Consider the following 15,611-nt stretch of genomic DNA (forward strand, 5'->3'; position numbering starts at 1 on the left):
TCCTACTTTGTTTTTACTTTTTAGGTGTTTTCTTGAGTTTCGTTAGGGTTTCTATCCTGCTCAGGAAGGCGAGGCCGCGGTCCCGACGATGCGTCTAGCATCGTCGAAGCGTGTGACTCCGATGGATTTTGTGAGATTTGTTTGTCTTCGATGGATTTGCTTGGATCGGTTTTGTCCATTTGCATCCGTGCATCTACTAGTTGGATCCTTCTGATCTACGCTTATCATTAGCAACGATTGCTGTTTTTGTGCGTTGGTTCTTCAGGCCTTACCACGAAGACTTCCCGACTGTCTAGTACAACAAGGTTTGCCCGGCTTTCGGCTCCCTTCGGTGCTTATAGTTGTTGGTAGGTGGTCTATGAAGGTGTAATTTCTATTGTTTGTGTTCTTTGCACTGTTTGATGAATGGATCAGAATTTTTTTTTAAATACAAGTAATTTCCCCCAAAAAAGAATAATTTGAAAACCCACACAAAAAACAAAACCTGAATTCCGCCGTCCCCGCCCTTCCCCCCACTCCACTCCGTCGCTCTCCTTCCCATTCTCTCTCCCTCGCGATCTCGCCGAAACCCTAGGAGAACCCCGGGGAGACCGGGATGCTGCACGAGCTCCTCCTTGCCCTTCTCGGCTTCACCGGTGACTTCGTGCTCGACAACTCCTCCGCCCGCCGCGGCCCCGAGCCGGCCGAAGCCGGTGGCGCCGGAGACGGCGACGTGGGCCCCGCCTTCCGCCTGGCGCCCGACCTCACCTTCCTCCAGCCGTCAGAGAGGTATGGGAGACCCGAGACCTGTCCTGTGCTGCGAATCTGTAACCGCGCCGTGGTTTCTGCGATCTGTGGTGTAGTTAGGTGGTCGAATTCGATGCGATGCGGCACAAGCAAGCAAACATGAATAGCCAGGGGACTTGTTTCCCTGGTCGTATTGCTTGAGTAAGCATAGTTTCTGCCGCGTTAAGTGCTTTATGGCTGCCTAAATCAGAGTTAACCGCAACCGGTGGATGGAGGATTGGACCAATTTGCTTCGTTTTCATCATTTAGCTTGTAATAATGCCTACCAGTCGGTCCGCGAGTGTATCAGTTGATACAGAATTTCATAATGCCATGATTGACCGTGCTGTGCGAACATTGGGATGGAGTAAGACACTGGCACATGCTGAATTTACGAGAAGTATGGCTTCAACTAAGGGACAAACTAACAAGTTCTGAAATGAGATATTTCGTAGAAATGTAGCCTCAGTAGTCCAAGTCTATACTTAAGAGCTTCAAATGTTTCACACTTTAGTTCTCGTCAACCTCTGTAGATAACTAGGTTTGGTAGATAATTTAAACTAGTTAAGCAGATAGAGATGAATGCACCTCAGAAGCAAGCACATACATTTACAGGTTCATCCATTGCACATTTAGTGCTTTCCGTGTCTACCCAATCTGCTCTTTTACATGATAATACACAAAAACTACTGCTTAACAATTGTAAAAAAAAGGGCAGCCCGGTGCATGTAGCTCCCGCTTGCGCAGGGTCCAGGGAAGGGTCCGACCACTTTACATGATAAATACACAAAAAACTACTACTTAACAATTGTACCTGAAAATATTCATATTTAATACATATACAGTGCTTTTGCTCTACATGTAAGTGTTCATTTTGTGCGTGAACTGCGAAGTACTCTACTGGATACAAGAAGTCGTATCTAATAGGAAGGAATATTACATCAGAATCTCAATGTATAGAAGTTTCCAGTGCCCAGAAGTATTAGCAATCATCTTGGTGCATTTAGTTCTTAGAATCGTCATCAATGCTGTAGGACATGGCCTGGCAAGCAAGATATAGATAGAAGAAAGTATGTTTTGTCATTAGATCATGGTTCACCAAATACTAAATGGCTTTTCCCATTTGCGCAGGAGTGCTATTGAAAGGCTCATATCTCTGGGATTTTATTACAGAGAACTGAATCGTTTTGCGACCGAGTCTCGTGATCTGAGTTGGATTCAGTCTTCTGTTGAGGTTTCATCACCTAATGCTGATATTACTCTGAAGGGCAAAGTGAGAAAAGGGAGTGCATACCGGAGGGCAATTGCCAATGGTATTGCTGAGATTTTATCAGTTTATAGGTCAGCTGTTCTGCAGGTTGAGCAAAACCTGTTGTCAGACCCATTGCCTATCCTGGCGACAGTAACCCATGGGCTAAATAAGGTCTGTTCTTCGACATCTTGCACTTACAGTTTCTGTCTCCATGTGTCATTTTTTAATTTCCGCACAACCATGGACCTAACTATTGCATTTACAATATTTGTTAAGTACTGTCTCTACTGTCTTTATGAGCTTTTGCACAGAGATCAATATTATATTCCTTCGGCGTGCATTATCTGATGTGATTAGTCTGGTTTTTGACACTGACCCTATTCACTGTTGTGTGAATCTGTAGTTTGAGGTTCTTCTGCCTCCACTTTATGAGCTTGTTATGGAAATCGAGCAGAAAGACATCAAGGGAGGACAGCTTCTTAACCTGTTACATAAAAGATGCCATTGTGGGGTTCCAGAATTGCAAAGCTGCATTCAGAGGTATTGCCTCAATTATTCTTATATATATGCGGCTTTTGAAGAAATATAACTGACATTTCCAGTCCTTTCGTGTTTGCATGGGAAACATTGTACTTCTATTTTCATTGCCACTACTTCACTGCATATTTCTTATGCCCCTTATGATCAATTGTTTGCTTATTCATTTTCTTTTTATTGATGGTAAAAATAAGAATAGGCTGCTTTGGCATGGACACCAGGTCATGTTTAACCAGCTGACTTCTTGGATGGTTTATGGTATTCTTCAAGATCAGTACCATGAATTTTTCATCAGAAGGTCAGCATGACTTACAGAGCTTCCATTAAATTATCTTGTAATTTTTTCATTGCTATTCTCCTATCCAGTTGCTGCTTCTGATATATTATAGCGGCATATCCAGTTAGACATTTTGGCCTGCTAAATGGCATGTGAAATTTCAACTATAGGAGCACATATCCCGAGTGCTTTTGAAGTTTTGGTTATAATATGAATAATTCTATATTTTGTTGTGCATATTTACTTTATTTTATAATTTCGCCCCTTAATCAGCAAACAGTTCTGTGAGAATTCTAATTATGATTCACAAAAAGTCTAATATTGTCAACTGATATGCACGAGAATTTGCTCGTTGGAGCTTTGTCTAATGATTTTGAGTATCTCTATATCCAACAGTCTATAGCAGGAATTGTATCAGTTGCCTTTTGCATGAAAACTACTAGTTTTCTTTTGAACATGAAATAGCTGTAGGAGAGTTTCCTACAGTCTTAAGTTAATAAACGAGAGAAGACAAGTTACATGTTACAATATTTACAAGGGCAGGCCTTTGGCCAAAACCCAGAGGAGCTTGAACTAAGGGCACCAAGAAAGTATCAAAAGAGGGAAAAATAAGCTAATTGAGCCCCTGAGCCAGAGTAATATAAAACTTCTTACCTTTCTTTTCAGACAGGTTGACAGAGACGAGGAGAATGAATCGGCTCAGTCTGATGTTGCTGATAAATTTGCGCAGAAATTAGCTAAAGACACATCCCTTACTAGTTGGCACTCAGGATTTCATGTATCATTGGTATGCTTATACTCTTATTCTGAAATGCATGTGTATGAGGCAATAAATGTTCCCCTAGCTATTTATATCCGTTTTTCTCTCACTTGACAGGACATGTTGCCGGAGTATATCCACATGCGAGTTGCAGAATCAATTCTATTCGCTGGCAAAGCAATAAGGGTTCTTAGAAACCCTAGTCCTGGTGCTACATTGCTGGAACCAACCAACCAAAGTCAGACATTGAAAGGATCTCATAGAATGCAAAGCTTCACGGGGGGCTCCGGTGCTCTGAAAGAGCTGCCAAACTTCTCTAACATTAGTGCAGAAGAATTATTGCCACAGGCTGAAGCAGATAAAGTTGATGCCATGCTTAAGCAGCTAAAGGTTAGTTGTTAGCTTTCTGCTTGCAATATTTAAAATCAGCATCTTATATTGCTGTATGCATCTTTCCCTGTTTTGTGTGTCAAAGTTTTCGTTTATCCTTATCCTTTATGGGAGGAGCATTATTGACATATGTCCATATTGTTTCTGCAGCATGCTTCCGAGTTCCATAAAAGGTTGTTTGAGTCTGCTGTTAGCTCAATACGTACAATTGCAGCTAACCATCTTTGGCAGGTATTAGATGGCTTAAAGCATTATATTCTATCAATGTTTTATTGCACATGAGATTCACCGATTGTTTTCTTTGGTAAAAGTTAGTGGTTGTACGCGCTGATCTCAATGGCCACTTGAAGGCACTTAAAGATTATTTTCTTTTGGCGAAAGGTGATTTTTTCCAGGTAATATACCTTTTGTATTCCTTCTTTTGCATGTATGTATCTCCGTGGTTGCGCTAGTACAGTGCAAATTGTGCTATAGTGCCTTCTTTGGTTGTTTTCGGAAACTCAAAATCATGATTTTGAACCAGTGTTTTCTTGAGGAAAGCCGTCAATTAATGCGCTTACCACCTCGTCAATCTACAGCTGAAGCAGATCTCATTGTCCCATTTCAGTTGGTAAGTGACATGACCCCTTTTTGTTGCCAAAGACCTACAGATACACAATTTTATTATTTCAGTTTATCATGTGGTTTAATTGTCACCAACTTAACAGAATCCTGCTGAGTTCTGTTTTCTGCTGCGTTACCTCATGTTAGCAAATAGGTTTGATTTATTTCCTGTTCTTAATTCTGCAGGCTGCGCTGAAAACTATAGGCGATGAAGACAAATACTTCACCAGGGTATCTCTAAGGTTAGCATTTCTGTTTGGCACATAGAGTAATCGATGCCAAGCCATTTTTGAATTTCAGTGCTGTACATTGACAACTGATTTTGTTTGTCTTTCGTAGGATGCCACTGTTTGGTATGAAATCTAGTACATCACAGAAAGATTTTCAGAAGTCCAACACATCAGATCTTTCCTTGCAAGGAAAGGCTAGCTCAGAGTTGGCACTTGATGGTTGGCATAGTATTGCTCTGGAATATTCCGTCGATTGGCCACTACAACTCTTCTTTACTCCTGACGTTCTTTCTAAGTAAGTGCTGTACTTCGTATGTTACTCTCAACAAAATGATTATATTTTGAATTTCATAGATCTTTGAGTTTTGAGTGTGATTAATATCCTGAAAAGCTACATCAAGACTTGCTAAACTCAACTGGGAAGTCAGGGGAAGTCTTTTGAGCTTTTTACATTCCCATTTCTAAGATACACAAACTGTATCCAGGTATCGCAAAGTTTTTCAGTATCTCATTCGGTTGAAGAGGACACAAATGGAATTGGAGAAATCCTGGACAGCTGTAATGCATCAAGATCATGTTGATTTTTCTGATTATTGCAAGGATCGGAAGAATTCCTCTGCAACACAACTGCGTCGGTTACGCACGAAGCCTTTTTGGCGAGTAAGGGAGCATATGGCTTTCTTGATCAGAAACCTACAGTTCTACATCCAGGTAATAACCAGATAAACTACCATTTACCTTTGGTAATAATTCGGAGGATGTACATGATGTTTGCTTAATAACGAGAAGCTACAACATGACAGCATTTGACCAGATAGCTGCTAGGAATGTGCTAGTTTCAAAATTATTCTAGACGTTAATAGAAATTTGTTTAGTTTGATAATTTTCACTTTTCCTCTTATTGACTTCCTTTTGCAGGTTGATGTAATTGAGTCACAGTGGAATGTTTTACAAACTCACGTTCAAGACTCGCATGATTTTACAGAACTAGTGACCTTTCATCAAGAGTAAGCAACTGTTTTTCACTTTATGCTGTCTAACTTTTGTTATTTGTTTTTCCCGATAGGAAGGTTAAGCTTTTTATTTGATAATGTACTGTTTACTGAATCCATGCTACAACACGTTCATCTTCTTTTGAGTAGAATATTTTCATAAGGTCTGATCCTAGAAGATAAGGAAACATTATGGATCTGTGTTCATACTTCATACCAACTTGTTCTTTTGCTTCACCACCAAATGGTGTTGGTTTCATTGCATATTGGTGCTGTCTATTATCTGAAGCTTATATAGATGGATGTTTTGGTTTTGCATAGCCCTTTCTACAGGTTGCAATAATTTCCCCTGTACTTTTGTCTAGTCGACCCTGGCCACTTAATTATACTATAGTGATTTCCTTGCCTAGTTACATGGAAATACTACCACAACTAGTGTTACCTTTGAATTTCCACGGCCGCAACAGATTTAATCTGTTATGGTATCTTGGCTGACTATAACCTCTTGCATTGCAGCTATTTGTCGGCATTGATATCACAGTCCTTCTTGGATATAGGATCAGTTTCTAGAATACTGGACAGTATAATGAAGCTCTGCTTGCAGTTCTGCTGGAGTATCGAGCAATACGAAACAGGCGCAAACATGTTTGAGATTGATCACATAACTGAGGTATTGTCCCACCTAACGCCATGGGCCTTCTGTGAACAAATAGGGACATGCCAGTGCTTGGCACATCACTCATGGATGTCTAAGCTAGCCAGCTTTTTGCTTAGTTTCCTAGTATATGTAGCATAAACTTACATACACTTGGTGATATTCAGGAGTTCAACAAGAAATCAAATTCGCTGTACACTATCCTAAGGAGTAGTCGACTTGCGGGAAGTCAGAGAGCACCTTTCCTGAGGCAGTTTCTGATGAGACTGAACTTTAACTCTTTCTTTGAGGTAAGCTCTTCCAATTCGGGATCGGTTAACTATCCATAGACATTGCCCTTGTACTTGATACAATTTTCTCCCTATGTTAGACAACTGCGAGGGGTGTGATGAATTCAGGCAGGCTGCGGCCAGGCACAGCGAGTACCCAGCTGTAAGCCTATAGCTACAGTGGCTGTTCTCGCCGTGATTTGCATGACAATGCTGCTACATACTGACAATGGCGCAAACCCGTCACACAAGAAGGGGAGGAAGAATCTGTAGGATCTGTAAATTAGCTGTAGCATGTGAGTTGTTTTGCCCTGGGAAGTAAACACTTGGTGATGTTTGTTTGGCTAGTGTTGTGCTGTGCACGTCTTTGCGTTGCTTGCCTACCTTCCCCATGTTATTGGTATCTCTATTGGGAACATGGTGTGTGGCCTTAGATGAAATGGTAGCAGACTAGCAGACCCGTTCAGTATTTCAGCAACACTGCAAGGTTTACATTGCAACTGTTCTGGAAGGATGAATGCAACAATGAAATGAAATGCCAAAGAATATGGGGATTTACAATAGGTATACCGACGTGCTTCTTCTACAACCTCCGAAATGTTCTAGAAGCTTCTATATGCATGAACATTTGTTGGCCTGGCGATTCGGGCGGGGCGGGGTCATCGGTACGAGTTGGAGATCATGAGCATGGCCATGGTGATGGCAAGGTCCATCCCTGGCTGCACCACCAGCGACAGCACGTCCTTGCCCAGCAATGTCGCCTTCTCTGGCCCCCCTCGTTTCCGCCGCACCTCGGCGATGAGCGTCTCGTCGCTGGTCGAGCTGCGACGGTGGATCCTCGACCACTCCTCCTGCCGGGACCAGCTCAGGCGGTAGAGTTCTGGCTCGTCCACGGCAAGCACGGAGGCGGTGCAGCTGGACCTCCCCAGGTCCTTGATGGCTCTCATCATGAGGTGCGGCTCACTGTGGCCGTCGTTCGAGTTCGAGTCGTCGTCGACGTCGCCATTGTACACCTCCCATGTCTCCGGCATCAAGCTCAGAATCTGCATGCGGCCAATTGTCGAACGGGTTCATGTCATGCACGAAGCTAACTAATCAGCGCGTGTAATGTATATTACCAGTAGCCAAAAAACAAGTAGATGAGTAGAATAGATCTACCCGATCGATCAGTGATCACCTTGCGTTGGCGGCGGCGGACGGTGAGGAGGACGCGGCCGGCGTGGTCCATGAGCGCCATGCTTCCCGGGCCGACGCCGTAGTTGTCCACGCGGAACACCATCCGGCCGTCCGCGTCGTCGAACACCGCGTACCCGTCGCCGCGGAACACCAGCGACTTGCACCACACCGTCAGCCGCCGAGGCGCCGCCGCCGCGGGCGGGGACGGCTCGACGGCGACGGCGCCACCGCCCGCCGACGGCCTCTGGGGTCTCGGGGTCTCCTCCGGCTCCGCCATCACCATGGTCGGTCGTTGCCAAGCTAGCTCCGACGACGTGCGCGCCTGCGCGTGCTGCTCTTCTTTATAAGCCAATATCTGGACTCCGTTGCGTCTGCATGGATTCGACACTGTTTTGACCCTGGATTGCTCAATTTTTATTATAAGATTTTTTTATGCATAGAATTATTTTTGAGATCACCGATTGCATTTTTTGCATTTCTATTTGGTAAATTATTAATGGATACTGCTGATTCTTTGGGACCATGCATGAGATAATAACTTATTTATTTTTGCGCGTCGGAGTTAATTTGTGGGGATGCCAGAGTTGACCTAGCTGGACCAGCTAGCTAGCTAGTAACATATAGTAGAACTTTTTCTAAAGTTTGTGAGATATATTTTGTGCTATCTTATCTTTCAAATACTCCTTCAATATATCAGATGCAACTCGTGTGATTGCGCAACTCCAATTCTGTTGGAACATCAGATCAACATGGAAAATTTCAACCAAATAAAATAACTCAATATCTACTCAGAAAAGAAAAAGGTTGGGCCATCAGATTTCTCTACCTTTGACAATTGACAAAAAATTTGTTTGAAATGGCCAGATACAAATGATACCGTTAGATTGGCCATGGATATGTAAACAAACTTGATTGTTGAACTCTGCAAATGTATCCTTGCGCAGGGCGGTGGTCCTGTGAGTGTATTTCTTTGCCAATTTTTGGTGTAAATATGTAATATTCTCCCTAGAGTTGACATTTGGGTTGTGATTCACGTGTACAAATAGTTTATGGCTACGATATTAAGATATCCCAGGATCGGAATAATAATTCACTTGGGAAACGGTCTGCTTGATACAGCTAATTCAGGAAAGCTTAAGTTTGTTAAAGCAATCAATCAGTCAACTACAACTAATTATTCTGAATTTTCCGAAAACTATTAGCTATTCTAAATTTCTGATAGCGACTGGTGCTGAATTTTAGTTAAATGAATTAAATTATATATGGACCGAACAACCACATATTTCGTTAACAATTTGGTTCTTCGACTATTTTTACAAAGAAGAAACCGTGTTCACTTATGGCACAATCAAATTTGTGACGATTTCTAGAAATACTGATGACATAAGAATAATTAGTACGTTGAAACATGTTATATATGTAATCTAGAGGGAGAGCTATCCATACATGCAAGAGTAATTAAACAAAAAAGTCACTACATAGGAATGAATACATGAGAAAATGTATATATTTGTGCATGTCAACATTCATCCCGATATTTCGCCAAAAGAAGGACATCCAACTCAATCTCCATTTACACCGAACGGTTTTGCTAAAACCTAACTAGCTGAGATTGAGTTGTGTCTCATTCACACCCATGACCGTCCGATTAGACACTGCGTCAAGATTCTTTTCTTGGGGGGAAGAGACTTAATCAATGTTCATAGACATAGGTATACAAGATATATCAGGAGGACTGCTGGAATATTAGTCAAATTCATGATTATTTTCCGCAAATAATTCATGATTAGAACAGTAATTAGCATGCATAGCTCTAGCATACTAGATGAACAAAACAACGACAGCGCACATACACATCAACCATAATTATAGACATGATCAAATCACAATACACCATTGTTTGTTGGTAGCCATGACTGCTGCAAAAGCAATGTTGTAGACGATGAGTTGGTGAAGACCGGTCGACGGAGATGACACTGCAAACGCCAGTACTCGGCTTCGCCTGACTTGGATGGAAGACTAACCATCATGAAGAACGCGAGCAGTCGCACAAAGTGCTCCCCAAAAACCGAATTCACCCTCTCCTTGTGTAGGATCACAAGGACGAGAGGTTCTAGAGACCCGCTCTCCCGCTCGTTGGTGTACGCCAGCGTCCAGTATGAAGTAGAAAGGAGGAAAAACCGTAGCTTATTCCGGTGTATATTTGGCCGCGACAGGTCAGTCATATATATAGAAGAACCCATTCGGTATCGTGTAGCGATCATGATCTCAAACGACTTGATTTCCAAGTCCTAAACTGCCGGACAAGAAAACAATCAACTTATCTGCCAAGAAATCAAAAAATAGAACGACAAAGGAGAGCTGCAGTCCTCCAAGGCCATGGAGCGGATTTTGGCGAATCATTCACGTGCATGTCGCACGCCCACGCCCTTCGCCTCGGCCCATACCTGAGCCGGGTCACGCGAGGCGAGCGAGTGCATGCTGTTCTCTTTCTCTCCTCTTACTCATCATAAGGTGCAGTGAGGACTGAGGAGAATCCACTATATAAAGTGGCCTCACATCTCCTCCACTAGAAGTATGGAACTAAAGATTTACACCACTTCTTGCCATTTATTCAGGGGGGGGCTTTGAGATTTCTTATGGTCTAGCTATTGGGCCTAGCCCAAATATTCTAGCAATCTCCCAGCAGATCTCAAATATTCACTTAGAGATTTGCCTTATTTTGCTACTTGTTTAATATACCACTTGAAATGATCGATACGGTCGACTAGGGGGGGGGGTGTGAATAGGAGACTACAAATTTTAATCTTTCTTGTCAATTTTAAGATTTAGCGGATAAATAGGGTTCACTAGATATGCAACTAGGTGACCACAACCTATATGACAAGCAAGCTTAAAGCAAGGTAGGCTAGGCAACAATCTAATTAGCAAGCCAACAAGCATAAAAGGCAAAAGTAAGGTGCGGGAAAGGATTAACCACAAGTAAGGTGAGGACACGGATTTTATCCCGAAGTTCACTCTTCCTTGAGGAAGAGCTACTCTCCGTTTAGAGCGGTGCCAGATCCAAAGCTTGCGAAACACCACGAAGACTCACCATAGTCTCTTTCAAGTCACCCCCAATGGGTAAGCCTCGAATCACTTGGGGTTGGTCTTGAAGGCGACCACCACACCTTTACAAACTTCTCCGGAGCACACCACAAGCAAGGAAGCTTTCGGAGGAACCTCTAACCGCCTAGGAGCCCAAGCTCCAAGAGTAACAAGTCAATGGGGAGAAATGTTGCGGGGAATGACATTTGGTTTGGTCAAGATGTAGATCGGGTCTTTCTCTCCCAATCCCCAAAGTTCCAACAAGTTTGGGTGGAGGGACTGAGAGTATTGAGCAAAATGAGGTGTAGCAATGGTGGAGCTCAACAAGACATTAACATGAACATCATCATCAACATTAGCACTAGGTTCATGTTCATTACCAGATTGTGTCTCAAGATCAGAAATAGAAATATCATTGGGATTCGTAGGTGTGTCTATAACAGGTTCACTAGAAGCATGCAAAGTCCTATCAGTTTTCCTTTTCTTTTTATTACTAGGAGGACTAGGTGCATCAGTATTCGTTTTTTGAGAATCTTGCTCAATTCTCTTAGGATGGCCCTCAGGATACAAAGATTCCTGAGTCATTTTATCACCTCTAGTCATAACCCTGACAGCATTATCATTGTTCTTACTATTCAACTGATTGAGGAAATCATCCCGTGCCTTAAGTACTTGTTCTACTTGAGTTTTCACCATGAAAGCATGCTTACTAATAATCTTAAGATCACTAACAGTTCTACTCATATAGTCACTCAAGCAGTCGAGCATGTAAGCATTACGTTTCAATTGTCTACTAACATAAGCATTGAAGTTTTCTTCAATAAATTTATCAAAATCATCTAAGCATTGACTAGCAGACTTATTATGAGGAATATCACCTTCATCAAATCTATAGAGAGAATTTACCTATACTACCTGTGTTGGGTTATCAAGACCATGTATTTCTTCAATAGACAGTAAATTCTTAACATCTTCAGCTTTAATACCTTTTTCTTTCATAGATTTCTTTGCCTCTTGCATATCTTCAGCACTGAGAAATAGAATACCTCTTTTCTTCGGAGTTGGCTTAGGAGTTGGTTCAGGAAGTGTCCAATCATTATCATTACTCAATATATTATTCAATAGCAATTCATCTTGCTCAACAGTTTGTTCCATGAAAACACAACTAGCACAACTATCTAGGTGGTCCCTAGAAGCATCGCTTAGTCCATTATAAAAGATATCAAGTATTTCATTTTTCTTGAGAGGATGATCAGGAAAATGATTAAGTAATTGGAGAAGCCTCCCACAAGCTTGTGGGAGACTCTCTTCTTCAATTTGCACAAAGTTAAATATTTCCTTTAAAGCACTTGTTTCTTATGAGCAGGGAAACATTTTCCAGAGAAGTAGTAAATCATATCCTGGGTACTACGCACACAACCAAGAGCAAGAGAATTAAACCATAACTTAGCATCACCCTTTAACGAGAAAGGAAACAACTTAAGAATATAGTAATAGTGATTTTTTCCTCATGAGAAAATAGGGTGGCTATATCATTCAATTTAGTAAGATGTGCCACAACAGTTTTAGATTCATAACCATGAAAAGGATCAGATTCAACCAAAGTAATTAACTCAGGATCGACAGAGAATTCATAATCCTTATCAGTAACAAAGATAGGTGAAGTAGCAAACTTATGATCATATTGCATTCTAGCATTCAAAGACTTTTCTTTCCACTTGCATAATAATTTCTTAAGATCATCTCTATCCTTACAAGCAAGAAAGTCCCTAGCTACCTCTCCATCCATAACATAATCCTCAGGCATAACAGGAAGTTCATATCTAGGAGAGCTAGTCTTATCAGGTGTTTAAAGTTTCCAGTTTTAATAATTTCATCAGTTTCAGAAATATCATCATTTTCAGCATAATCAATAGTTCTAACTCTAGCAAGATGTTCATCAAGTAATTCACCCAGTTGCACAGTTTTATCAAGAAAAGTAGTGGCATCATAAGCATCATTCATAGTAGAAGTAGCATCATCAATAACATGCGACATATCGGAATCAATAGCAGGTGTAGGTGTCGCAAGATTACTCAAAACAGAGTTTCAAAAAAAAGATTACTCAAAACAGAAGGTGAATCAAATACAAAGCTAGATGGCAGTTCCTTACCTCCCCTCGTAGTAGAGGGAAAAATCTTGGTTCTAGTATCTTTCAAATTCCTCATAGTGATCAACAGATATAAATACCAAGTGACTCATAGAATAGAGCTATGCTCCTCGGCAACGGCGCCAGAAAAAGGTCTTGATAACCCACAAGTATAGGGGATTACAACAGTTTTTGAGGGTAGAGTATTCAACCCAAATTTATTGATTCGACACAAGGGGAGCCAAAGAATATTCTCAAGTATTAGCAGCTGAGTTTTCAATTCAACCACACCTGAAAGACTTAATATCTGCAGCAAAGTTTTTAGTAGCAAAGTAGTATGGAAGTAACGGTAATGGTGGCAAAAGTAACATTAGCAGTTTTGTAGCAATTGTGACAGTGGCAACGACAAAGTAACGTAGCAAAGATCAACATGTGAAAAGCTCATAGGCAATGGATCAATGATGGATAATTATGTTGGATGGCATTCATCATGCAACAGTTATAACCTAGGGTGACACAAAACTAGTTCCAATTCATCAATATAATGTAGGCATGTATTTCGAATATAGTCATACGTGCTTATGGAAAAGAACTTGCATGGCATCTTTTGTCCTACCCTCCCGTGGCAGCGGGGTCCTAATGGAAACTAAGGGATATTAAGGCCTCCTTTTAATAGAGAACCGGACCAAAGCATTAGCACTTAGGCTAGTCATAGTGGGAGTAACTTAGCTAGTAACATAGCGCACTCCAAGAAATTGTTGCTTATGTGGCAAGTAATTAATGAGAGGTGGTAAAATAATATGTTACTGTAACATAGTGCTTTCTAAGACAAGATGAGTCTACAAGCTAATAAATGAAGCCATCTAAGATACTACAATTATGTTACTTTGCATTATGAAGGTAGTAACTTAGGCTAGTGTCATATACATGACACTAGTCTAAGTTACTCCCCACTATGACCAGCCTTAGTGAATACATGAACTCCTCAAACTATGGTAATCACCGGAAAGAATCCCAATTATTGTCACCTTTGGATATGCGGATCATAACTCATAATAAGGTCTACAACTTGCAAGACAGGATCAAGAACACAAATATATTCATGAAAACATAATAGGTCCAGATCTGAAATCATGGCACTCGGGCCCTAGTGACAAGCATTAAGCATAGCAAAGTCATAGCAACATCAATCTCAGAACATAGTGGAGACTAGGGATCGAACCCTAACAAAACTAACTCGGTGACATGATAAATCTCATTCAACCCATCACCATGCAGCAAGCCTGCGATGAAATTACTCACGCACGGCGGTGAGCATCATGAATTTGGTGATGGAGGAAGGTTGGTGATGATGATGGCGACAAAGCCCCCTCTCTAGAGCCTCGAACGGACTCCAGATCTGCCCTCCCGATGAAGAACAGGAGGTGGCGGCGGCTCCGTATTGTAAAACGTGATGAATCCTCCTCTCTAATTTTTTTCTCCCCGAACGTGAATATATAGAGTTGGAGTTGAGGTCGATGGAGGTCCAGGGGACCCACAAGGTAGGGGCGCGCGCCCAGGGGGTTAGGGCGCGCCCTCCACCCTTGTGGACAGCAGGTGGGTCCCCTCTGGTTGATTGTTTCGCCCATATTTTTTATTTATTCCAAAAATATTATCTGTAAATTTTTAGGTCATTTTGAGAACTTTTATTTCTGCACAAAAAAACACCAAGGCAATTCTGCTGAAAACAACGTCAGTCCGGGTTAGTTCCATTCAAATAATGCAAATTAGAGTCCAAAACAAGGGCAAAAGAGTTTGGAAAAGTAGATACGATGGAGACGTATCAACCATGTGGCGGTGCAAAATAATAAAGGCAAGAGTGATGGCTTAGCTTTGTTTTGGCGTTGAGGAATAAATGTAACAGTGAGATGGATGGATCGAATGCACATTGAGGGAGTCCTGGATTAGGGGGTCTCCGGACAGACGGACTATATCCTTTGGCCGGACTGTTGGACTATGAAGATGCAAAATTGAAGACTTCGTCCCGTGTCCGGATGGGACTCTCCTTGGCGTGGAAGGCAAGCTTGGCAATACAGATATGTGGATCTCCTCCCTTGTAACCGACTCTATGTAACCCTAGCCCCCTCCGGTGTCTATATAAACCGGAGGGTTTAGTCCGTAGGACAACAGACAATCATACCATAGGCTAGCTTCTAGGGTTTTAGCCTCTACGATCTCGTGGTAGATCAACTCTTGTAATACTCATATCATCAAGAACAATCAAGCAGGACGTAGTGTATTACCTCCACCAAGAGGGCCCGAACCTGGGTAAACATCGTGTCCCCTGCCTCCTGTTACCATCCGCCTTAGACGCACAGTTCGGGACCCCCTACCCGAGATCCGCCGGTTTTGACACCGACATTGGTGCTTTCATTGAGAGTTCCACCGTGCCGTCACCATAAGGCTCGATGGCCCCTTCAATCATCGGTAACGATGCGGTCCAGGGTGAGG

At 42.0% G+C, this 15,611-nt stretch overlaps 2 protein-coding genes across 2 annotated transcripts; one reads left to right on the forward strand and one right to left on the reverse strand.

Annotated features, from left to right (window-relative positions):
• The first annotated feature begins 489 nt into the window (after window positions 1-489).
• On the forward strand, window positions 490-7,297 carry GCP4 (GAMMA-TUBULIN COMPLEX PROTEIN 4). The gene is made up of 16 exons (XM_048713006.2): window positions 490-768; window positions 1,897-2,188; window positions 2,421-2,557; window positions 2,754-2,852; window positions 3,498-3,618; window positions 3,709-3,981; window positions 4,132-4,212; window positions 4,293-4,376; window positions 4,505-4,591; window positions 4,771-4,826; window positions 4,924-5,109; window positions 5,300-5,525; window positions 5,733-5,821; window positions 6,323-6,476; window positions 6,629-6,751; window positions 6,832-7,297. The coding sequence occupies exons 1-16, from the start codon at window positions 596-598 to the stop codon at window positions 6,895-6,897; spliced, it is 2,247 nt and encodes a 748-aa protein (XP_048568963.2). The 5' UTR covers window positions 490-595; the 3' UTR covers window positions 6,898-7,297.
• Window positions 7,298-7,385: 88 nt separating this feature from the next.
• Window positions 7,386-8,414, reverse strand: LOC125550103 (protein LURP-one-related 5-like). The gene is made up of 2 exons (XM_048713016.2): window positions 7,908-8,414; window positions 7,386-7,773 (listed from the first exon to the last, which is right to left on the reverse strand). Exons 1-2 carry the CDS (start codon window positions 8,187-8,189, stop codon window positions 7,390-7,392), a joined length of 666 nt encoding a protein of 221 aa, XP_048568973.1. The 5' UTR covers window positions 8,190-8,414; the 3' UTR covers window positions 7,386-7,389.
• Between the last annotated feature and the right edge of the window lie 7,197 nt (window positions 8,415-15,611).

Source organism: Triticum urartu, chromosome 1A, assembly GCF_056163025.1.
Source record: "Triticum urartu cultivar PI428250 chromosome 1A, HENAU_Tu73, whole genome shotgun sequence".
Lineage (NCBI taxonomy): Eukaryota > Viridiplantae > Streptophyta > Magnoliopsida > Poales > Poaceae > Triticum > Triticum urartu.